The sequence below is a fragment of the Neofelis nebulosa genome, chromosome 5 (assembly GCF_028018385.1).
Source record: "Neofelis nebulosa isolate mNeoNeb1 chromosome 5, mNeoNeb1.pri, whole genome shotgun sequence".
NCBI classification, from domain to species: Eukaryota; Metazoa; Chordata; class Mammalia; order Carnivora; family Felidae; genus Neofelis; species Neofelis nebulosa.
The window spans coordinates 52,861,150-52,885,698 of record NC_080786.1 but is presented as its reverse complement, the minus strand read 5'-3'; the positions used below and the strand labels follow the sequence as shown (position 1 = coordinate 52,885,698).

At 47.1% G+C, this 24,549-nt stretch overlaps 1 protein-coding gene across 1 annotated transcript in view; it reads left to right on the top strand.

Annotated features, from left to right (window-relative positions):
* Positions 1-1,184: 1,184 nt before the first annotated feature.
* The window catches only part of RARRES1 (retinoic acid receptor responder 1), a 59,198-nt gene continuing 35,833 nt past the window's right edge, over positions 1,185-24,549 (top strand). The window contains exons 1-4 of the mRNA XM_058732514.1: positions 1,185-1,340; positions 2,670-3,371; positions 20,864-20,926; positions 23,641-23,824. Of these exons, the coding sequence (XP_058588497.1) occupies positions 1,185-1,340; positions 2,670-3,371; positions 20,864-20,926; positions 23,641-23,824 (1,105 nt within the window). The remainder of the gene's footprint in view (positions 1,341-2,669; positions 3,372-20,863; positions 20,927-23,640; positions 23,825-24,549) is intronic.

Here is a 24,549-nt window from a genome sequence, read left to right as displayed (position 1 = left end):
GTTTTGGTAGGAGCAAGGCAAGTCTCTCAAAGGTGGTGGTTGCAATTAGATGGCAATGGATGTTCTAGATCCACCGAATCAAGTTCTAGAAAGTAGGCGTGTAGTCCAACAATTGGTACCAGTGTCCCTGGCGTCTGGCTTTCCTTATTTCTGCTCCTGTGGCTCCATGGGTGTACAAGCTAGCGGTTTACTCAGACTTCTACCTCATCTTTCTTCTTTTACACTTCAGCCTGTGCATTCACTTCTTCCTCCACTTGGCTCTCATGGTGCAGAGGTTTCCAAGAAGATGGCGCTAAGGCTGAGAAAGCGCCAGAGGCCCCTCACATCTTTAATAGAAAGAACCTTATCTCCAGTTCTGCATCTCAAAGAATTCATTCTTACTAGTTCAAGCTAGAAAGGCTCCCTCCTTAATCTCAGATTCAGACACCTATCACAGCCATCCCAACCCAGACCTGCATTCTAGAGCCGTTGGCACTGCGGGTGCCCTCTGCCTGGCTACCGAGGATCTGGTGGGGTGTAGGTGTGATGCTTCAAGCCCTGGGTCTTGTTCCCATCTCTGGAAACTTGCTGCAGCTGGTGTGAGCATCAGGTAGCTTATGGGCCCATGCTGAGGACAATGAATTTCTCCCTGAGTCCTAGGTATCTTCAAGGGAGAGATCAGAAAGCCAAATGTTGTATGCAAACAGCTCACTGTCGAGCAGGGCTTCTTTTCTTTCCTTGCCAGCAAAGTGCTTTCCTCCAGGGGTTTTAGGACAATTACTACATTACAGGCCTGGGGACATAGCATGAGAAATGTAAAGATCTATAGGACTTAACTGAAACAAAAACTAATGTCACCTTAGAGCATGCAGAATGCAGATCCAGGGAACCAGGTGACCCACACTTTCTTCACAAGTGTCCCTGGTTCCAAGCCTCAGAGAAAAGGATCATCTCAGTCACACCTGAGCTTTGGTTAAACAGCTTTCAGTGGTCAAGGATTGATTATCCATATACTCCTCCCAATCCCACCTCCCTTCACTTTCACCTGCTGAAGAGAACAGAAAAGGGATATAGAATCACATTTTCTGGCTTGCTAATAGCTCTAATAATAGGTTAAGAAGGCTAAAGAGTACAATCACGCACTTAGCCATTACTGTGTGCCTAGCACCGTTGGAAGCGCTTTATGTATGTACAGATATTAGCAGATGCAAACCATTAGGAGGCACCAAAAAAGTGCAGAGCAGTTGAGTCATGCCTCAGCTCACACTAGTGAAGCTGGGGGTCTGGCTCCAAGTCCAAGCTCCCCACTGTTGCGCTACCAGCAAGAGATGATGGCAAAGAACCAAAGACTTGCAGTTAAAGTAAACCCCTCCCACCCCCAGCTCCCTCTTGCAGAGGCAACCACTGTTAGCAGTTTCCAATTGTCCTTCCAGACGTTCTGTGCAAATGTCCAGAAATGAGTTGTGGTGTTACATTCTGTGGCCTCACTCATGTATGAATAGGAAATGTTTTCATCATTTTCCTAATTGATATCATCTGTGCTTTCTAATCATTGATTTCATCTGTGTGGGGATGCTTGCAACTGGTGATATCAGGGGTGAGGGACGGGGAGAAAACTAAGTTGTCAATAAAGAGTACTCAGGCCTTTACAAAACAGTCCATCCATCCCAGTGCTCTGGATGGGACTTCTCACCACGGTCCAGGCTCAAGTCTCTAGCGGATTCCTTCTCCTCCTGCAGGGTCTTTTGCCCCTCCCACTCCTCCTGATCTGCTCTTCTTAGAGAAGAGCCTGAGAGACTGGAGCTGTTTTCCAGCCTGGGAGCTGTAACTCCCAGCCTGGCCTTAACCAGCCTGGCTCAGCCCAAAGTTAGTGGGATCTGCCAATAGGGTCTTCTCAAGGTAGGGAGTAGCTGAGGTAGTCCCAGACTGTCCTCCAGTGCTGGTACAAGCAGACCCCTTACACACACACACACACACACACACACACACACACACACACACGGCAGCCTTATAACTTTGGTTCCTGCTAGTAGTATCCGCCTTAGCAGAAAAATTAGGAATTCTTCAACTGTTACAACAAAATCATGCTCAAGTTGGCTTAAACAATAAATTTGGTTTATTGGTTCTTAAAACTCTAAAGTCTAGAGCTAGGGTAGGCTTCAGGTGGGTCTTGAGTCAGCAGGACTTCATTTCACCTTGAAATCATCTCCAAGGACTTGATTTCTTTCCATGCCTCATTCCTGCCTCCCCCCCCCCCCCCCCAGTTGTCTTCACCCTGATGCCTACTTTCCTGAGGGTGGCAAGATGGCACCAGCACCTTCTGGGGCTACAGGCTTCCTCTCGAAGGCGCAGCAAGGGGACGGCTCGCTCTCTAGAGGAGCATCTTCCCTCCAAGATCTCACCAACAATTCCTGACTCACTCACCCAAATAGGGGCCTGAGTCTTCACCTGAACCACCCCCACCCCCGCAATGACCAGGGGGTGAAGGTCCTGCTGACCACTTACAGCCTCCTCTCCAGCCCCAGCTTTCTGAAGACCTGTCCCAGTTCCAACGTCACTGTGCCACAGGGACCCCCATCAATGCTGACTGAGTCTCTCCCACTTCTCTCCACGGTCCCCAATTTCACTGTGTGCGAAACCGAAGTTCCAAGCCTTGGAGAACTGAAGCAGGTTCTCTCTAAAATCCGAAGGGTTTCGAAATCGCAGCAACTGCAGAGGAGAGAAGCCGGCTCACGGACTGGGCTGGGGGCGCGGCGCAGGGTGGCGGCGGGCAAGTCGTGCTCCCTCGGGGAAGGAGTCTCCATTGCCCCCCTCGTCCCCTGCCAGCGCAGCCGGGGCTGGACATGCCCGGCCCCGCGCCGCGGAGGCGCCGCCGCGTCCCGGCATCGAGCCGGGAAGCTGGGGCCCGGGCGGAGTGGGAGTGGGGCGGGGCGGAGGGGTCCAGGGGCTGGAAGCAGCGCCGAGAGGGCGCGGCCGGGCATGGACCCGGGCTCCGAGCGAGCAGCGGGCCGCCCCGAGGGCGGAGGGGAGTGGCCCGCCGCGGCCTTATTTCCTCGAGCGCCGGCGCAGCTCACTTGGAGCCTGTCCGTCGAACGCCGCGCCCGCCCGCGTCCATGCCGCCCCGCCTGCAACCGCCGCCCGCTTCTGGGACCGGGCGCCCGCGCGCCGCGGTTCTGCCGCTCGCGCTGCTGCTGTCGCTCGCCCTGCAAGGGGTGGCGGCGGCACCCGCGGGGGCCGGGGAGCCCGAGAACTCCCTTCGGCGCCGGGACCCGGAGCTCCCGCGCGGACTCCTGGAGCAGGCGGCGCGCGCGGCGCTGCACTTCGTCAACTTCCGCGCGGGCTCGCCCAGCACCCTGCGCGTGCTGGCCGACGTGCTGGAGGGCCGCGCCAGGGTGAGTGCGGGCGCCACGCGGCGGCGCACCGTAGGGGCTGTGACACTTGTGTGCGCGCCTGCCCGCCCAGCGGCGGATCCGAGAGTGGGTCTGTGAGGAGTACGGCGTTGGGGGAGATCAGCGGCCGCGAAGTGTTCAGGCCGTGGAGCGGTCCGTGGTTGTGCGCAGTTCGCAGAAAGCTGGGTGGCCCTTTCGGCATTTATGAGACCATAGATTTTTTTTTACAGGGCAGCTCCCATTCCTGGGAAAGAGGTGCATGGGGAAACTGAAGAACCGGCCCCAAAGGCAAGGCTGGATCTTGTCTGGGAGTACCCAGAGGTGGTTGTGAAGGGGGTGGTCCCTGCGCGGCCCACCATGGCCCCAGCAGAAGTCCTGGGCGGGATTTCCAAAAACTATGCCAGTTCCCCTGCGGACTGTGGACGGAGTGCCTTTTAATTGCAGGCGACCCTGCAAGGGCTTCAGGATAATGTGGTTGGAATTTACGCGTTGGCCTGGGCAGAAACCTTGGTAATACTGGCGTCTGCTTTAAGGGGAGTGGACCAGAGCTGTTTTCCCTGTGAATGCAATGAATGAGAATTTGGCAGCTCGTTATTTGGTTGCTAATTTCCAGGCTCTGGCTATAGGAACCATGAGATCATGACCTGAGCTGAAACCAAGAGCATGACCCTTAACGACTTAACCGACTGAGCCACCCGGGAGTTCCTATAAGTTCTGAAGAGTGGCAGTAGGATTTTTGTTCTAGATTGCTCTAGACTTGGTGTCAGATACAGAGGTGGAGAGGACATTTTGGAAACTCAGCCTTGGTTCGTCAAAGACTTAATCTTGTACCTGAGGTTGTTAAATTTATTGACCGCTGAAATAAAATTTTTCCTAGAAAAAGGCAACCTACTCTCCTCACCTGTTTTGACAATCCTTACTGGCTCAGGGAGAAAGTTGTTCAGTTTTACTAGTCCAACAGAGAAGTGCAGAAACAGAGCTTGAGAACTTTCTATCCAAGTAGCCACCTCCCAGAGCCCAAAAAGAGTGTCCCTGAAGATTTGCTTCCTGGTTTTCATTGAGGAGGGTTCCTTACAGAAAACCAAGCTCGGTTTTCAAATTCAGGAATTATTTTCTTCCTTCCAAAACCATAAAAGCTAAATAATAACACTTTGCTTTTTTATGCATTTAGTCATCCCCTTGAAAGAAAGATTAAATACATGGCATCTTTCACAAAATAATCAAACTAAGCTCTCAAAACACAAGTGAGTTAAGTAAAAATTCCTCTTCTCTTCCACAAAGAACTCAGTGTTTTTCATCCGTAAGAGTATAACGTTCCTGAATTTTAAGGAGATTCTCCTTTTGACGAAAACAAGCAAACAAAAAAAACCGGTGGGGGAGTAAATCAACACATCAGAGGCAGATATGCATGAGATGGGGGAGGAAGAGTTAATAAGTAGGGGAATCCAGGGCATTGACCCTAAGAAAGGATAACTTCCTATTGTCATTTGGTTTACCTTTACATTTCTTCTGAAAATGGTTATACATGTTTAAAAATTTTTTTTTAATCTTTATTTTTGAAAGAGAGAAAGAATGCAAGTGGGGGAGGAACAGAGAGAGAGGGAGACACAGAATCAACCCAAAGGAGGCTCCAGGCTCTGAGTTGTCAGCACAGAGCCTAATGCAGGGCTCGAACTCACGAACCACCAGTTCATGACCTGAGCCTATCTGATGCTTAACCGACTGAGCCACCCAGGAGCCCCATAAGTGTTTTTAAATCAAGGAGCCAGGAAAGCGAGCTCAGTGACTTTCAGGGCCAAGAATTTCCAGAGGCTAAAGTGTTTTCAGTTTTTCCCAGCAATTTGGTGAAATTTTCCCTCCATTCCTCTGCCACCTCGAAACATCACCACTAAGTGAAGACAGACACCCCCCCCCCCCCTCCAAGGGTGATCAAGGCAGCCAGGGGCAAAGTGTGTCTTAAATTTGTGGCAGTGGCCTGCCAGAATCCTGCGGGGCAGCAGAAGCAGAGCAGGGGGCGGCTTGAGTGTGTGTGCTGTTTCTACTGGGGAGCTGCCATGGGCTGCCTTTCCAGAATGTGGGTGACCAGTTGGTGTGGTGTTGTAGGGAACCCGTATTCTAGCCCCTGTTTTACCTCCAGTGAGCCACACAACCTAGAGAAGAAAGATCATGTCTTCTCTGGTTATACCCTCATTTGGAGTGGAAATAATCCATGTTCTGCCGACCATGCTAGGCAATTTTTAAGAGTTCTTTCTATAAGATGATACAAGTACCAGTGGTAAAGTATAAAAATGTGAGTTACCATTATACTGTCTGAGGGTGATCCATTTATCTATGAGTTATTTGTTGAGCACTTACTATGCGCCAGACACTGGGCTACACATTATGGCCCCAATTCAGATTGGGCTGGGATCATCGGGGAAACCCTCTTTGAGACTCACTCAGTTTTGAAGCAGTGTCTCAGCTACCTGAATGAGGAGCACAGACACCACCTGCATGGAACTTTCAGCATAGTGGCTTAAGGAATTTCTGCTTTAATTACAAGAACAGTCATAGTATGGACAAGAAGTAAAAAATAGTAGATCCCCAAAACGGGTCTGCATTCTTGATTCAATCAGTGCATTTCCAGAGTGAGTGCTCACTTGCTACACAATGTCCCTCATCCATGACTGAGCCCAGGGTGAGCAGGTGGCTGGGTATGTGTGAGAAGTGTAGCCAGTAGGGAGCCCTCTCCACCCATGAGGTCCCTGCACCCCTTTGTAAGATGAGAAGCAGGGACCAAGTCAGGAGTTTTCAAAATAATGGCCCCCATAGTGGGTTAAGAAATCAGTTTAGTAGGTTGTAGATGTTTTAACAAAATTGTTTAGAATACAAACTACTGGAGTGTGTTGCAAAAGTAAGAGTAAATAGTATCTAAGATGTGTTTCAAATATACATGTATGAACTAGGTGATTATGGAGAATGAGATTCTTGATTTTGGTTTCAGCTAAGAAGATTTTGAAAGCCAGTAAACCAAATGATTTTTAAGATCTCTTCTAGCCTGGAAATTTCCTGGATTCTAAGTGATTTCTTAGTTCTGCAAAAATCCCTCATTTTAGAAACACTGTTGCCCTCTCGTGGTGAAATGCAGTGATAGCTGTGGTAGGAAATGTAGCCAAGTTTTGAAACGAAATCAATGCTAGCTGCTGAAAGAGCCATTCTGTTTTGTTTACTAATTGTAGGGAGAGACCACACACCACAGCTTGTGTTCCCTCACTGCCCTACCTGGTGGCATCTCTTTTCTGGCTTTACACTACCCTCCACCACCAAGGGAACTTCCGTTTTTCTGATACCATGTAGCACAGCCTCATTACCCACAGTGCAGAGTGGTGGGAGAGTTTGGGGTTGATAACCAGGATATCCTGGATCAGCCCCACTCCTGACTCCTCCCTCCCCTTAAGAGGTTGCCCCTTACAGTGAGACAAGTCTCAGCAAGTACTGAGACCACTTCCCCTAGCAGTTGATGAGAGGCCAGCCAGCCCTTCCCTGACATTTAAAGATCTTTGTGTGCACATACTTCATGAGAAAGGCACCCATTCAGGAAGCAGCCATTGTTTGAGGATTGGTCACTTAGGGTGAATGCCCTCTTACATTTCTTGGTTCATTTGTTTGGGGGAGGGAGGTTAGGCCCATATGTTTCTATTTAAATTAAAATTTGGGCCCATATGTTAGGCCCAAATGTTTCTATTTAAATTAAAATCAATAAATATAAATGAATCACCTATTTTTTGGTACAGGGCAAGGGCCTTTTAACTGTCACCCCTTGCGGTTTCTGTAGCAAGAAAACTCAGCCGTTATGGATCATCCATGTCTTTCATTTTGGTTTACTTACAGTGCAGGGGAGCACTTGCAAAGGATACAGCGCATAATCCTCTACTTTTACCCTTTTTTCTTCTTTCTTGCTCAGTCTTGACTCACCCACACCCAATTCAACAGCAAGAGTTTTAGAGACTTCATCAATTCCTTCTACAAATTTACCTTGGATTTTGTGGACATGACACTTCTGTTTCACACCCACGCTTCCAGTTTACCTGACAGTTAATTTGCAATTAGATAATAGGCACACCTGGCAGGAGCAAGTTTGGGAGCAAAACAATGGACTTTCGGTAAGTCTCGGGCCACCAGTGGGACAGACAGGCTAGGCTGCTGTGGGTACCCACCCACAGAGCCTGTCTGCTGAGCCACAGGCATTTAGGAGAGCACTTGCTCTACTAAGAAAAGCCTTCCTTTATCACTTTCCAATCTATACTTTCACTTAAGGAAGTCTCCTAACTGCTTTTACAGCCATCACGAAAGAACCCGGGTGGGATTTGCAAGATGAGCATAGTGTTCCTCAGTGCCCTCACCCTGCTCTGGGAAATGAAACATAATGATCCTGAGACCACAAAACAGAGATACACTCTCAACTTCTTTCCCAGGCATCCCTTGTGCTGAAAAGGCACAGGTGCACCCAAGGTCTCCACCCATCCTCTCATTACAGCACCCATCTGGTCTGCAGGCTCTGACTGCAGAGTCTGGGTTTAGCATGGGATGGGAAAGGCCATCTGGCCCAGATGATAAACTTAGGCCTTGGCCTCTTTGGCACTTAGCCCCACTCACCCAAGCCAACTGCACCCAGATGAGCTAGTAAGTAGGAATGCTTTTGACCAGCTTGTAATGAATTGTTTTTGAACCATAAACATTTTTTTACCATCCCACAACACTTTCCACTTGTCTTGCCACATGTGGTGTCATAGCCAGGGATGTGTGTGATCACAGATTATGAGCAGCGGCCCCATTTAAAGATCACTGGCGGTGGGTCATGAACCTAACCACCAGGAGTCTTGCTTGGTTGCACATCCTTCCTTGAACAGCCGAGGCTGTTCTGCTGGAGATAGAATATAAATTCTCAACACTAAAATGACTGATTAATGACGCACAGAATGTTAAATACACACACAATGTCCCAAATCCAACCTGACCTTTGATCTCAGTGTATGGACAATGAGTCACCCCAGAGATTTATCCTCTCACATGCACCCTTGGCATTTAGTTGCCTTTGCAGTGGTGCCTCAATTGAAGGAGTTTTTACAGAGCTGGTCCCACAGGAGTGGTTGAGAACAGTAGCCATAGCAAGTCTGCAATCTAAGTGACTTCTTTTGGTTATTCAGGATGTTTCTAACCAGTGAAGTCAAGTTATCAAGGGGTCTTGTAACTGTGTGCAAGGGGTATGTAAAACCACGATGGTCACAAAAGGACCTGCCCATGCAGAACACATAAAGAATCACTAATATTAGTGGGTGGCTCAGTCAGTTAAGCGTCAGACTTTGGCCCAGGTCTTGATCTCCCAGTTCACGCGTTTGAGCCCCGCTTCGGGCTCTGTGCTCACAGCTCAGAGCCTGGAGCCTGCTTCGGATTCTGTGTCTCCCTCTCTTTCGGCCCCTTCCCTGCTCACTCGCTCGCTCTCTCTCTCAAAAATAAACGTTAAAAAAAATCTTAAAAAGAATCCCTAACATCTATAACTAGTTTCATTGCTGTAACAGCCACAAACTTTGTAGGTTAAACAACTCCACACGTTTATTTTCTTACAATTCTGGGGGTCAGAAGTCCAAGTGAGTCTCCCTGGGCTAGATCAAGGTGTTGGAAGGGCTGCATTCCTTCTGGAGACTCTAGGGGAGAATCTGTGTCCTTGCCTTGTCCAGTTTCTTGGCTCATGCTCCTATCTTCCAAGGCAGCAGCAAAGCGTCTCCTGAATACAACACTACCGTCTGCTTCTTTTCATTTTCTTCATGTTTATTTTTGATAGAGAGAGAGACAGAACATGAGCAGAGGAGGGTCAGAGAGAGAGGAAGACACAGGTGCCTCATTCCTGTCTGCTTCTAATAACTCTTGCAAATATTCCACCTGGATAATCCAGGATGTCTGCCCATCTTAAGCTCCTTAACTGGAGGATCCTCAAGCCTCAGGTTGGTGAAGTCCCTTTGCTATGTTAAGTAGTATATTTACAGGTTCCAGGAATTAGGAGGTGGGCATCTTTGGGGGCCATTATTCGGCCTGCCTCACCCTGTTTCTGGGGTAGCTGTGGGCTCATGCAAGTACTTACCACACTGCTGGACATGGGACTGTCCCCAAGAAATGGCAGCTCTTGCTCACACCTCTTGTCTGGCTGATCTCTGCAGCCTTGGTGATCTCCTCGCCTCCAAACCTGTCTGCCCTTTACACACAGTCTTGGTACTTGACCGTAGGCAGCTTTGTTCTCGCTCCTCAACAGGAGTATGTCTGTTTCTATACTATGGAAGACAACCTCTGTTTCCTCCATTCTTCTGACAGAGGGTCCTTTAAGAGACAAATTATTATGTATTTGTTCAATGAAATAAAGGTAACTGGAAGGGTGATGGGACCACTGGCCCTCTGGAACACAAGCTAGGCCAGGCCCTGACCTACTCCAGCCCTTCTAGAGGAATGAGGGGGACCCAACACTTAGTATCCCTCTTACAACCACCTTTTCTAATTAGCCACACCCTGAGCTAGAGGGGAAACCAAGGGTAACACTGTCTCTGGCCATTTCCACTTTAACTTCTTTAGTAGGGTCAAGAACTTGTAACCAGAGTTGGCTAAACAGCATTCTGTGTCTTTCTATCCACTGCTACTTAACCTAATAAAGCAAAGTGTCCACGTGCAAAGGTCTCCTTGGACCCCATGGGATGGGGCGTGATCTGAAGGTCACTGACTTTTGCTCCATAGACTATTTGCTTTATCTGGCATTGCCTAAGAGACAGAAAATGCAATAATTCCAGAGTATAATGTAATACACTGAAGCTCTTTCTGTCCAGAACATAAGAACAGCACAGCAATTTTTATCCACAAATGATTTGTTTGCTTGTCTCCAACTAAGCCTGACTCATAAAACTAACCTTACAAAATGAAGAAGTTTGCTTTTACTGAAATGGCATGGCATTTATATTTTCTTACCAAATGTGAAGGATGGAGGGGACATTTAGAAGTGGAGTCTTTCAGGCCAGCAAGGCCCAGTGTGTGTGGGAGGGGATATTAGAATCACCTGGGAACTGGTTGACAGCTAGAGGCATCCCCACCACCCACTCCCTTGACCTGAAAGCATGACACTTAAAGTTGTCACCACTGCCTCTAAAGCAACATGAAGGGACTGTGGTTAACAACCAACTGCAAAGAGAGGAAAAACAAGGACAGCGTTTCTCCAAAGCACAGGGTTTTGTTTTCTAAGGATTAGCTTTTGGCAGAATCATGTCTTTAAAAACCCCCAGAGTCCCAGCATTTTCATGGCCTCCCCATGGCAGGTGACAGCAAAGCTTCTTGGGGACGCCATCCCTGCTCTTTACTTGGCTCCAAGTTTTGAGTGAGTTTAAAGGCAGTCTTAGGTTTCTAAAATGGAATAAATAAATATTCTCTATCCCTCATTAAGTTCCTCAGGTTTATTTCTAATATCCACATCAATATTTCAGTGACTTGACTTTAAACAAACAAACATGGGGTAGTATCTAATATAAAGATAGTCCAGATACACGCTGGAAGAAAAATATTTGATCCATTGACATGAAAACAAACCTTTGTGTTTTATATTAAGCAGCTTTTTTACTGAAAATAAGCCATGACTTCGTAGAGTATTAGAATGGATAGTTTTAACTTTTTTTTTTTTAAATTTTTTTTTTCAACGTTTTTTTAATTTATTTTTGGGACAGAGAGAGACAGAGCATGAACGGGGGAGGGGCAGAGAGAGAGGGAGACACAGAATCGGAAACAGGCTCCAGGCTCCGAGCCATCAGCCCAGAGCCTGACGCGGGGCTCGAACTCACGGACTGCGAGATCGTGACCTGGCTGAAGTCGGACGCTTAACCGACTGCGCCACCCAGGCGCCCCTGGATAGTTTTAACTTCTTTTTTTTTTTTTTTTTTTTTTTTTTTTTAAATTTTTTTTTTCAACGTTTTTTATTTATTTTTGGGACAGAGAGAGACAGAGCATGAACGGGGGAGGGGCAGAGAGAGAGGGAGACACAGAATCGGAAACAGGCTCCAGGCTCCGAGCCATCAGCCCAGAGCCTGACGCGGGGCTCGAACTCACGGACCGCGAGATCGTGACCTGGCTGAAGTCGGACGCTTAACCGACTGCGCCACCCAGGCGCCCCTAGTTTTAACTTCTTGATGCGTATGTAAATGTCTTTACGTGTCAAAGTAGCTCTCCATGTAATAGGAGGCAGGGAATGAACTTTCTTCAACGTTTTGTTAATTGGAACTATTTCTGTCCAGAGTGCCTTCTTAGAATGCTCCTGCTTGCAATAGAGCACATCCTGTGTTGTCATAGAGCTTACCGATTACACTCCCTGAAACGGGCTAGACCCACCATCTTCACTTTTTTTTTTTCCCTAGAGTATTTTTTTTAATTTATTTATTTAAATCCAAGTTAGTTAACATATAGTATACTGATGGTTTCAGGAGAATTTAGTGATTTATTACTTACATATAACACCCATTACTCATCCCAACAAGTGTCCTCCTTAATGCCCACCACCCATTTAACCCATCCCCACTCCCCACCTTCTAGCAACCCTGTTTGTTCTCTATATTTAAGAGTCTCTTATAGTTTTCCTCCTTCTCTGTTTTTATCTTATTTCTCCTTCCCTTCCCCTATGTTCATCTCTTGTGTTTCTTAAGTTTCATTTGTGTGAAATCATATATTTGTCTTCCTCTGACTGCTTTTGCTTACCATAATGCCCTATATAGTTCCATCCACATTGTTGCAAATGGCAAGATTTCATTCTTTTTGATGGCTGAGTAATATTCCAAGTAATATTCCATTCTGTGTGTGTGTGTGTGTGTGTGTGTGTGTGTATATACACACACACACATACACACACATACCACATCTTGTTTATTCATTCGTCAGTTGATGGACATTTGGGCTCTTTCCATAACTTTGCTATTGTTGATAGTGCTGCTATAAACATGGGGGGTCATGTATCCCTTCAAATCAGCACTTTTGTATCCTTACCCTTTGGATAAGGCCCCATGACCTAATTGCCAGAAGCACTACATCAACCAAACCTTGAGTTCACATTCCTCCGTTGCATTTGGTCCTCATGATAGCCTCTGGCCCTCAGAATTGTCCTGTTCTCAGTTCCCCATCCAGCTGTATTCTAGTGACTGTCACATGGAGAGGTACTTGTCACTTCTACCCCTCCCTCAGAGCCCCAGTGATTTCACTCTGCGCCTAGAGAGAAGGCCTGAAATGGTCATCCCCAGAGCAGCAGCAGCAGAATCCCCTGGAACTCATTAATGTGCAGATTCTCAGGGCCCATCCCACGTTTGCTGAATCAGAATTCTGGAGGTGAGGCCCAGCATGCTGTGCTTTAGCAGGCCTTCTAAGAGTCTCTGTTGCAGCTTGTTTTAGAGCCATCAATCCAGAACAAAGTCTCCATAAGAGGCCTTCTCTAAGCTGGCCCCAATCTACCCTCTTAACCTTGACTCCAAGTATATCCCTCAATGAACTTGCCAATTTCCCAACCTGGCTGCTCACCTCCATACCAGGGCTCACACTCCCTTCCTTGTACTGGGTGCCTGCTCCCTTTCTCTCGGTCTCTCTCCTCCCTGGAGAATTCCCCACCTGCACTGGCTCGTGCACCCCTTTATACCTTACCTGCCACAGTGTATCCAGGGCTGCTTGCAAAATCTCAGATCATCTTCACTTCCATGCTGTTGTGGGTTGTGGTGTCCTCAAAAAAATATATATATTGAAGTCCTAATCCGCCTACCTGTGATCATGACCCTCCCTGGAAATAGAGGCTCTGCAGATGCAGTCGGGTTAAGATGAGGCCATGCCGGATTAGCGTCGGCTCTACATCTGATGATTGATGTCCATAGAGGATGACCACATGAAGACACAGAGAGGAAAATGTCATGTAAAGACAGAGCAGAGACTGAAGTGTTGCCGCTGCAGCCAAGGGATGTTGGGGATTGACGGCTACCACCAGAAGCCAGCTGGGGAGAGGCATGGAGGGATTCCACCCAGTGTCTCCAAGGGAGCATGGCCCTGACAACAGTTTGATTTGGGACTTCTAGCCTTCAGAACTGTGAGAGGATCAGTTTCTGTTAAGGTACCCAATTTGTGGTTCTTTGTTACAGCAGCCCTGGAAAACTGATACACATGCTGGGTCTGGCTGTCTCCCTTCCAGGTTTGGTGGTCTTGTCTGTGGGAACCAGTCAGTCACCCTCCTCCTGCCCCCTCCCCTCTCCCCACCCCATGCACACATTACAGAGCTTTCTTTCCACCCTCTCTTGGAGGATGCTCGTTCTGTTAGTACAACCTCCGAGCCATATAAGGGAAAAGCAGCAATCAGGAGCCAGGCTTTATTACTTACTAGCTCTGTGACTTTGGGTGGTTGACTCCATTTCTATATCTTTAAAACGGGCAACGGTAGTATCTACCCCAAAGGGCTCTTGTGATGTGATCATACAAGGCACTGTGTAGAACCACAAGAAGCATGTAGTGAGAGCTCATTGTATGTATTATAGCTTTATCATTGTCCTTTCCTGGTGGCTTAGCAGGGTGCTTCACATGCGAGTACTTGATACTGATTGGGTAAGGATTCGAGGAGCATTTCTCTTACCCTGCCCCCAAAAGCCTAGTGTGCTGAGTTCAGTCATCCTTTGCATACTTTCCTTTGTACGCTTTCTCAAACAGGACTTTAAAAGCAGCCTGTTTCCCTCCCTACTGAAAGGGAAGCCCAAAGTCAAAGTGCTAATCATTCCCCTAAAGAGCCCTTGTGAGGCTCAGCATGTGGAAAGTGCATATGGGAGGTGGCTGCCTTTCCTCATGGCCAGAGGGGACAAAACCAAGAAACCTAGAAAATACACACACACACACACACACACACACACACACACCAGATTAGATATAATCCATGTCATTAGTCGTCCTTGATTATAAAGCATTTTGTTCCAGGCTATAGCCCATAAATCCTCCTTTATACATAATTAAAAAGAAATCTGTAACAAAGAGCTGCTAATTCATTCAGGTTATACAGTCACATGGTCGTTTGCCTTGTTTGCTGACTTTTCATGAAAGAAAGAATATTCCAGAAAATATTACAATAGTGTGTTGTACCTCTTGCTGTGCTTTAAGAAACAGAGATAAAACTTCCTAATGCGTCTCCTATTTGGACACATGGGCAATGTGGGGACGTAAGGGTATGACCACCGTGACCTGCTATTCCAGGAACACTTCTTCCCTCAGAAAAGCCAGAACTGTTGTCCCAGTTTTAGGTGGGGCTCTTTCAAAAAATGTCTATTTAGCCTTTTCCTTTTTTTTTTTTTTTTTAATAGCTGTGAATGAATGGATTAGCTTTGCACCATGTGGCTGTAGCAACCCTCGTGCCAGCTGCAGAGGGAGGACCACCCAACCTGAAGAGGTTGGCTCCATGCCGGGAACAGAACTTCTAAATTTGAAACCATGTATAGTGAGTTTACCACACTCCTCAAATCTAATCCCACTAACTGTGAAAAACAAAGACCTAAGTTTCAGATATGGGGTGAGGATATCCATACTGTGTTACTTTGGACTTAACATTTTTATTTATTTTTTAATGTTTTTATTTATTTTTGAGAGAATGAGAGAGACAGAACATGAGTGGGAGAGGTGCAGAGAGAGAGAGGGAGACACAGAACCCAAAGCAGGCTCCAGGCTCTGAGCTGTCAGCACAGAGACCGACACGGGGCTTGAACTCAGGAACCGCAAGATCATGACCTGAGCCAAAGTTGGAGGCTCAACCGACTGAGCCACCCAGGTGCCCCTCGACTTAACATTTTTAATTTTTATTTTTTTTAATGTTTGTTTATTTTTGAGACAGAGGGAGACAGAGCGTGAGTGGGGGAGGGGCAGGAGAGAGGGAGACACAGAAACTGAAGCAGGCTCCAGGCTCTGAGCTGTCAGCACAGAGCCTGATGTGGGGCTCGAACCCACGAACCGTGAGATCATGACCTGAGCCAAAGTTGGATGCTCAACCGACGGAGCTACCCAGGCACCCCTGGACTTAACATTTTTAAATGACTTTCAGTCTTTTTAAAAGCCATTTCATGTGCTCTTGGTCCCAGGTACAAAGCTGAGGGAGGATCATGCCTCAGATCAGGGTCTGTTTTTGTCTTTGGTCTGTGGAGGCTCCCCTCTGGAATTTATTCTTCTATCTCCATTCCCATTCACCCCACCCTCCCACGGGCATCCACTCAAAAAAGTCTGGTTGTATATTCATCTGTTTGTAAGTATTCTTATAAAAGATACTGTTGGTTTGGGTGCAAATTTTTATTTAAAATTTATTTGCAAATGGTATCCTGCCATACATGTTTTTGTTTCTGTTTTCACTCACAGCATTTAGAATCTACGTACATTGCTGTATGGGCTAGTGTGCTTCCTGTCCCCGCCCCCCCATCCGGCTGAACATCACTCTGTGGCGGGCACTCCCATTTTACCTGCCCACCCCCCAGGGATAGACACCAGGTCGCCTCCCAACTCCTACCCCTTGAAGCAGTGCCTCGAGGAGCCTCCTCCTGAGTCCCCTGGAACCAGTATCACCGTTTCTCTGGGATGCATACCCAGAAGTGGGGTATTAGCTTGTAGAGTATATGGAAGCTTCATCTGGCCAAGTGAGCCAGACTGCCTCCTAGCCAGGCTGCGCCGGGCTACTCTGCCACCAGCCGAATGGCAAGCCCCTAAACCTGGCCAGCAGCTAGCCTGACCCACTTTCTAACTTATTGTCAGTCTAATAGTTGTACAGTGATACCTCATTGATTCTTTAATTTGCATTTCTGATTACTCATGAGTTTGAACCAGCCTTCAGAGCTGTTAGCATAGTTAAGACATGTGAAGTGCTTAGAACAGTACTCAGCACAGACCTAACAGGGTGTCTGTTGTTGTTCTGTAAATACAAGCATCATTTAAATGACGGTTTAATAATGTCCTATTATGAAGCTTATGTTCTAGTGGTTATTTCTGGCCTTGAATTCATTCATGGTGTACCTTCTAGTGTAGCACTCCTTTCTGTCCACTGTCCACTTCTCTCCATGTCTACTGTCCCCACCTTGTTTCATCCACCCCCTCCGCCAGCCTTCGGCAGTCACTCTGGACACCTCCGCACTCCAGCACCAACTCTCCACACCACAGCTAGAGGGATCTTTTAAAAATCTCTCCTTTCTGTCCGTGGTTTCCCATTTCTCTTATGATGAAGTCCTCAGCATAGCCTGCCAGGAAGGGCGGCCCCTCCTGGTCCCAGCTCCGGTCTCTCTGCCCTCTGGCCCCACTCACCGTCCCTCAGGGCCTTCCTCCTCACTGTTCCTTCCATGTGGAATGATTTGCCTGCACCGCCCCCCACCCCACCAAGTCCCTTCCTTCTCAATCTTCACAGTTGAGCTTAGATTTCATTTCCCTGATTCTTAGACGGGAGCGGCCCTCCAGTTCTCCTGTCACAGCTCTTCCGTCCTCTGTAATCAAATCACCAGCTCTACAGTGATCCACTTGAAGTCCTTCTCCCTTACTGATTGCCCTGAGGCCATGGGCTACCACTGTTCTGCCCCTGTGTTCCAGCACCCAACACAGTACTATGAATCCTGCACTGGGTGTTGAACAACCAAGGCCAGGTTACCACAGAACAGTTTTAATCAAAGACAGCCAGAGTAGGGACGCCTGGCTGGCTCAGTCAGAGCATGCGACTTTTGATCTTGGGGTTGTGAGTTCGAGCCCCATGTTTGGTGTAGAGATTACTTTAAAACATAAGACATTTAAAAAAATTTTTTTAATATTTTTATTTCTGAGAGAGCGAGAGAAAGAGAAAGAGAAAGCCAGCAGAGGAGGGGCAGAGAGAGAGGGAGACACAGAATGTGAAACAGGCTCCAGGCTCTGAGCTGTCAGCACAGAGCCCGACATGGGGGTCAAACCCATGAGCCATGAGATCATGACCTGAGTCAAAGTTGGATGCTTAACCAACTGAGCCACCCTGGTGCCCCTAAAACATAAGATATTTTTTAAAAAAAGGGTACCTGGGTGGCTCAGTCATTAAGCATCTGACTTTAGCCCAGGTCATGATCTCACGGTTCATGAGTTTGAGTCCTGCTGCAGGTAACACAGAAGCCCCACTTTGGGTAAGCAACAATTCTCTCTCTCTCTCTCTCTCTCTCTCTCTCTCTCTCTCTCTGCCCCTCACTCGTGCCCTCTCTCTCAAAAAAATAAATACAGCCAGAGTGAAACACAGTCCTGCAGCAGCCAGGCCAGAGGAGCACGAGACACTGTCCCAGATAGAGAAGGCACTGGCTCCTGCTGCTGGTGCCCATAGGCCTTATCTCACGAGGACCGGCAAAGCTACCTCAGAGGAGCTCGTGACTCATCAAGGGAGGAGGGAGAGGCCTTTTTGGGAGATAAAAGCGCTGCGTCTTGATAAATGATAAAGTCCAACCCAAAATATAAAAATCTTATTTTGGACAAAACGTAGATGCTTTTAAGAGTGCCTCATTAAAACAAACTAAGGAAATCAAATCAGCAAGGAAAATAACTCTTCAAATGGACAGGTTCCATTCTGACTCAGCTCGCAGCCTTTGTTAATCAAGTTGTTTCTTTCCCTACAAAGAGTATGTACCTCACTTTGCCCCCATGTGTTTTAAAAAAAAAAAAATTGTTTTCAAATACTATCTTGGGTAGTTTATTTAAAATCTGCACAGTTGTGTCAAGGATAAGAAAGACCTTTGTGAATCCTTGTGTATGGTGAATAAGCATGCCCTAATGTATTATTGATCTGAGGGTTGGTGGTCCTCAGGATTCTTCTCTGTGTACACGTATGTCTCCCCTGGGGGTTTACATCCAATTCCCTGGCTTCACCCACTCTACCTCCACTGAATCTACCTCTGTAACATTCAGCTGCCCTCGGACTCCTCTCCCATGTTCCTGGGAACCAAAGGTTGTACCTGTCAACTCTGCCTCCTCCTGCTTTTCTCATGAATTGTCTCACTGCCCATCCCACCCATCCCCCCACTAGCAGCCTGAGGGGGTCCCTGACTCCTGTACAGGAGGGCTGCACTCAGAGGGCCTCTGTGCAGATGAAAGGTCCCCCATGTAGCTGGGGAGAGGGCCCCAGGGCTGGTGCGACAAATGATTCAAGGCATAGAACCTGCTGGCAAGCAGAGGTGCTGCCTTCTGTGAGGACTGGTTCTTTGTGGGTGCCGGTGTGGTGTGGGAGTCACAGGCAGCAAGCCCACAGTTCCCTGTGTTTCTTTAACTTGGGCAGCAAAGACCCCAAACTTCTGGAGTTTTGGAGACAGGGAGCTCCAGGCAGGAGTAAACCAAAGTAAAAGCAACCTTGAGACCGTGTTGACATTCTTCCGTAGCCTGGAACGTGGCCAGACTCTCATTTCTAGCACAGATTTTTTTCTCTCCTTCACGTCTATAGATTTTACTAACGATAAGTGAACATACACTAAACTTTTACCCTGACCCAGGCACTAAGCCCTTTTAATACCCTATCTTAGGCTTCCCAACACTCTAACTACTGTAGTTATGTTTACTGGGACACCCCCAAGTTCAGGATGAAGTTCCAAATTCTCTTCATTTAAAAAAAATAAAAAAGAAGTAAGGGATGCCTGGGTGGCTCAATCAGCTAGGCATCCGACTCTTGGATTTTGACTCAGGTCATGACCTCACGATTCATGGGTTGGAGCCCTGCTTCAGGCTCTGTGCTGATAGCACGGAGCCTGCTTGGGATTCTCTCTCTCTCCTTCTCTCTCTGCCCCTCCTCTGCTTGCATGTTCTCTCTCTCTCTCTCTCAAAAAAAAAAAAAAAAAAAAAAAAAGACTTTCCATGAGCTTGTGCCAACCTCCCCACACAGCCTTTTTTCTAGCTTCATTGCCTCCCCTGGAATGGCAGCCCCTATATTCTGTTCCCACACCCTTGCCTGGCCAGTACCTCTTCCTCAAAGAACTGGTTCAGGCCCTACTCGCCATAGAAAGCCTTCCGCACTTAGCACCCTGCACCTGTGCAGCTGTCAGCCACACTGATGAGCACTCTATGTCTCTCTTGACTTGCCTGTTCCCACACAAGAAGTAGGTCTCTGGTAAGGCTGGACTGGATGTTGTATTTCTTTGTATCCCATTCCCCACTCCACCCCCACCCTGTGATTGGCATGGTCTGCGGCAAACAGTGAAAGAGAGTGAAGATAAATTTGTGTGTATGAATTCTGTAAACTGAAATCAATATTTCAACTTACACCAGAACTTGTTCAAGGTTGAAAATGAGCCCTAAGAAAACTGCCCCTGTGTAGTGCTCTTGGGGCTCCCTCCGCCCCAGGAACATCTATACCTTCACATGTTTAAATATTCTTTACACAAACAGTTGCCAGAGAATCCTATCCCTCCATTCTCCAGATTTCTAGAATTTTGTAAGGATCTGAACTAGGAGTGGATGATATCTGCCTATTTAAAATCACAGTCCTGTTTGGTTGTTGTGTTCCTGGGCTAAGATTCAAAGGAAATCAATGTTTCCAAAGTCTACCTTAAGACTATATGAAATAACTTCAGCTCCATGCAGCAGAAATGTCCTCTAGAAAATATTCCTTGTACTGAATGATCATTTTTCTCTGAAAAAAAAAAAAAAAAAAGGTTAATGGCAAATAGCATAAAGCTCTTCTAAACCATTTACACTGCCTCAGTGATATAGCTTTGTATACTCTAAAAATAGGCATTGGAAGTGATTACAAAGTCTAAAAGGCTAAACAGGCATTCCCAAAGTTTAGAAGTGTGCCTCCTGGTGAAAGCTGCTGGGGGAAGGAGAGGGCATACAGCTGAGGACTTTTTCAGCGTCAGGGTCGGTACTCCATCCTGTCCCAGACTTCCTGCCTCGCTGGCAGGTCCTGTCTGCCTGCTGGGTCTGGGGGCAGCTGCTTCCCTGCTGTCCCTTCCAGCTCAGCTGAGGCCCCCTTCAGGGCAGCTCCTCAGCCGCCTTAGAGAAAGTAGCCACTCCTGCCCCACCTCTCTGTCTTCACTTCTCGCCATCAGAAAACCCCTTATTTATTACCGGGTACACCTTGTTCCTGGCTCCCCTGTTGACCACCCCTGCCGCCCCCGCCTGCCTCACAGCTGCAGCCCTGCGCCCAGGGAAGGCCATGGAGAGGTGCTCACCCCCAACCCGCATGCACGCGTCTGTTTCTCATCTAGCTGCTCTCACAAAGTCACCTGGCTGCCTCAGTACAACCGTTTCCCTTTCTCAACCCCCCTTTGTAGGTGTCAAACTACCAACCAGAGTGTCATGATGAGACCAAAATTTGAGATATTCTCTCCTTCTAAAAAGTCATTGATTTTATTCCAGCATAAATGCTATAGCTGCCATTTGCATGCCATGGTATCCCAAGAGAGTGATTCTTGGATAGGAAGATGTTAACAGAACTTCTAACAGGCTAAGATTCGGTTTCTATGTTTCAGGTTAATCCAAAGAAGGAATGTCAGGTTGACCTGGTGTTTACCACAGATCGCTATAACCCAGAGGTAAGCTGCCATAATTGGTGAAGTATCCAATTAGCAACTCCTATGGATTTATTTTTTTAAAGGGGGAAAATCTGGGGGTGCCTGGGTGGCTCAGTCGGTTGAGCATCTGACTTTGGCTCAGGCCATGATCTCACAGCTCCTGAGTTCGAGCCCCACGTCGGGCTCTGTGCTGACAACTCAGCCTGGAGCCGGCTTTGGATTCCGTATCTCCCTCTCTCTCTGCCCCTCCCCCAGCTCACTCTGTCCCTCTCTCAAAAATAAATGTTAAATTTTTTTTAAAAAACAAAAGGTGAAAATCTGAATATATAGTGACCCCGGAAGTTTGCATTTGTTTTGTTCTGCTTCGTTTTCTATTCTCCAGAACTGGAGAACGGAGCTGGGCAGGAACTCAGTATTTAAGTCCTTCGACGTCATGGCCTTATGCAGGGCTACTTTTAAAACAGCCCACAGAGCCACCATCACCTCCTTCCTTTGCCCCTGGGAGGAAATTTCACAGTCCCCTTGGTGTCTCTTCTAGCACCTCTGAATGCTTAGAATGACTCACTCTCAAATGTCAACCTGCCTTCCTCCTGTCAGCTGGTGACATTTCTTGTTAGCGGGCCGATTTAGCACGAGGCCAACGCAGGAGCTTCCATACAGAAGTCTTCTGTAAAACACAGAGCAGTACCAACGTATGCCACAGGCATTATTAGTCCCTACAATCCTGACTGAGCAGGCCAGGTTTGCCAAGTTTCCTTTACCCGTCCATTCTTGGGAAGGGAGTAAACAGAAGACTCACACAGAAATTAGAGCCAGATGAACTTCCATGTGCTGGGCCAAACTGGGCGTCAGCAGCTGGAACATGGGTGGAGAGAAGACCAGCCCAGATGCTCTCTGTGTGGTGCTGAGTCAGAGCAGGCGGCATCACATTCAAGTGTCCCGGGGGGGCAGAGCTTCCTTCCTGGGGGGTGAGGGGGGCAGGACCCCCCACCTTGCAACCCAGACTGAGTCTTCTGGAGGAATGCTTATCAGTCTATAGAAACAAGTTGTAACAAAATAACAATGTATTCTGACTTTGCTACTTCACCTAAGAATTAAGCATTTTCTTAAAGCTTAAAGAAGACCCCTTTGATTCTAGCGTTGCAAACTGCAAGTGTTAGATTAAAGCTAAAGGGAAAACATTTCCTAGATCATTTTGACCGGCAATAGGTTTCTGTAAAGAGCATAGCTAGCTAATTGAAATGTTCCATTTCAGAGGATGAGAGTGCTTTGCTTTGATTCTGTGGAGCTGTTTTGAGGGGACAAAAAGGAAAGTAAAAAGAAAACAAAACTGGTTCCTTTTCTCTTCCCTGGAAACGGCTTAGACATCAAAGGAGATTGTGTGCCAGCCCTCTCTTCTTCTGCCTTCCATAAGCCTCTTCCAGATGCCCCCTTCACCTTTTTTTCTATGTTGTGCCGATAATTCAGATTTTAATGTACCACCAAAGCTCCTTCTCATTCAAACTAGCACTCAGGGGATTCAGGGTGGGGGAGAGGGGAGTCAACCACTGGAAAGCATACCTCAGTTTTTTTGAGTTAGCACTCTGCTAGAAATGGGCTTATTAAGCAGATCCAATTTTGATTGAAATTTGTTTGTGCTTTTTTGTTTCTTTTTTGGTTGAAACCAAAAAATAGTTTTGGTTGGCGTTTCTTTTTTGGTTAAATGACCATCCAGTGTAAGCAGCTGTAAAAGTACAAAGACGTGAACTGCTCAACCAAGCACTCTGTAACAGGAGTTCTTGACTAGGGGCCCATGGATGGGTCTGGGTGGGGCCATGACTAGTGGCCACAAACTTCCTCAAATTCTAGGCCCAGTGTTGATGCTCTGAGCATACATACAATTTTCTGGGAATAGGTTCCTGGCTTTTTTGTTGTTGGGGTAAGGAATCTGTGACCTGTAAGGATGGAGAAGGACTGTCTGACAGTTGAGTCCTACATTTGATGTTTACTTACAGCACCCAGTTGTCCAGATCCAGATGTCTCTGGATTGGAAACCAAGTGGGGATGATCCCAGAATACTCAGATGTCTGCATTTAAATGTGAATGCAAAAAACATCCCTTGAATTAGTCCCATTTGGGTGGCATCTGCCTACATTCCTTTCAGATGAGATCCTGGAGTAGAGAGATGGAATTAGTATAGAGGCAGGGCTCTGGCATCAGACAGGAGCTCAATTCCTGGCTTACCGTTTACTAGCTGTGAGACATGGAGTAAATTCCTCTTTAGATTCAGTGTCTCGCTCTGTAAAATTGGAATAGGAGGACCGACTTCATAAAGCAGTATGAGGCTGTTGTCATTTTTGTTAATGGGGACAGCGTCATCTTTTAGTTTGACTTAGCAAGCTTGAGGTCCAGCTAAGCATTTTGTTGGTCCACGGTAGAGAATAAAGTACCCACTGTCCTTGAGGTTTGAATCAAGCAGTACTCAATAGACAACAATGATATTTCTTTGGAGTAAGCCCAGCATGATTATGTAAGGGGGTTGTCAGAAATCACTTTAAGAGCAAATAGTGAAGGACTGTTGTATTCAGTTGTGAGCACACAAATCACTTTCTACAAAGCCAAGACTCCTGCATCTATTAATGCCAATGCATCCTGCCACATATAGGGAATTTCTCAGTCTTTTATGTATCTGTGTATTGGAGTGGGTGGGGAGGGATCAGTAGCCATTGTGTTTAATTCCAAAATCTTTATTTCAGGAAGGTGAGGAACGTTTGGGGAAATGTTCCGCTCGAGTGTTTTTCAGGAATCAGAAACCCAGACCGGCCATTAATGTGACTTGTACACGACTCATTGAGAAGAACAAAAGACAAGAGGAGGATTACCTGCTTTACAAGCACATGAAGCAACTCAAAACCCCCTTGGATGTAGTCAGCATACCTGGTATGAATCAGTGTCTGGAATTTCTATATTAAGGAATGTATATAATTGCTAAATCTTAAAAAGAATGATTATTTATGGAGCGCCTGGGTGGCTCAGTCAGTTGGGCGTCCAACTTCGGCTCAGGTCATGATCTCACAGTCTGTGAGTTCGAGCCCCGCGTCGGGCTCTGTGCTGACAGCTCGGAGCCTGGAGCCTGCTTCGGACTCTGTGTCTCCCTCTCTCTCTGCCCCTCCCCTGCTCATGCTCTGTCTCTCTCTGTCTCAAAAATAAATAAAAACATAAAAAAAAATTAAAAAGAAAAAGAATGATCATTTAAATTTTTATCCCCATAGTGGCACTTGAACTCATCTTAGAATGTGGTAGATCTTGTTACTGACACAAAATGCAGAGGTATCCTTTTCCTATTCTTTATCTCCAGGAAGCTATAGTAACGCCCTCAAGAGCTATCAGTACCCCTTTAATCTCCCCACTTCCCATCCTAGACAAGGGTCAGGGCAAGAGCTGAATCTTCAAAGAAAAGGTAGAGGTCTTTGTAATAGGATATGCACGTAGGGGTGCAGTTTTCCAAGTTGAGCCCAGAGCCTGAGGCAACGTTTGTAAAGATTTCTGGTAGCGGCTTTGGAAATTTTAAGTGATTAGACACCATTCCAGACCCCCACTGTGCCCATCACAGACTTCCACACCAGGCCTGGGAGAGCCAGCCTGTCTCAGGGCCTTGCTCGGAG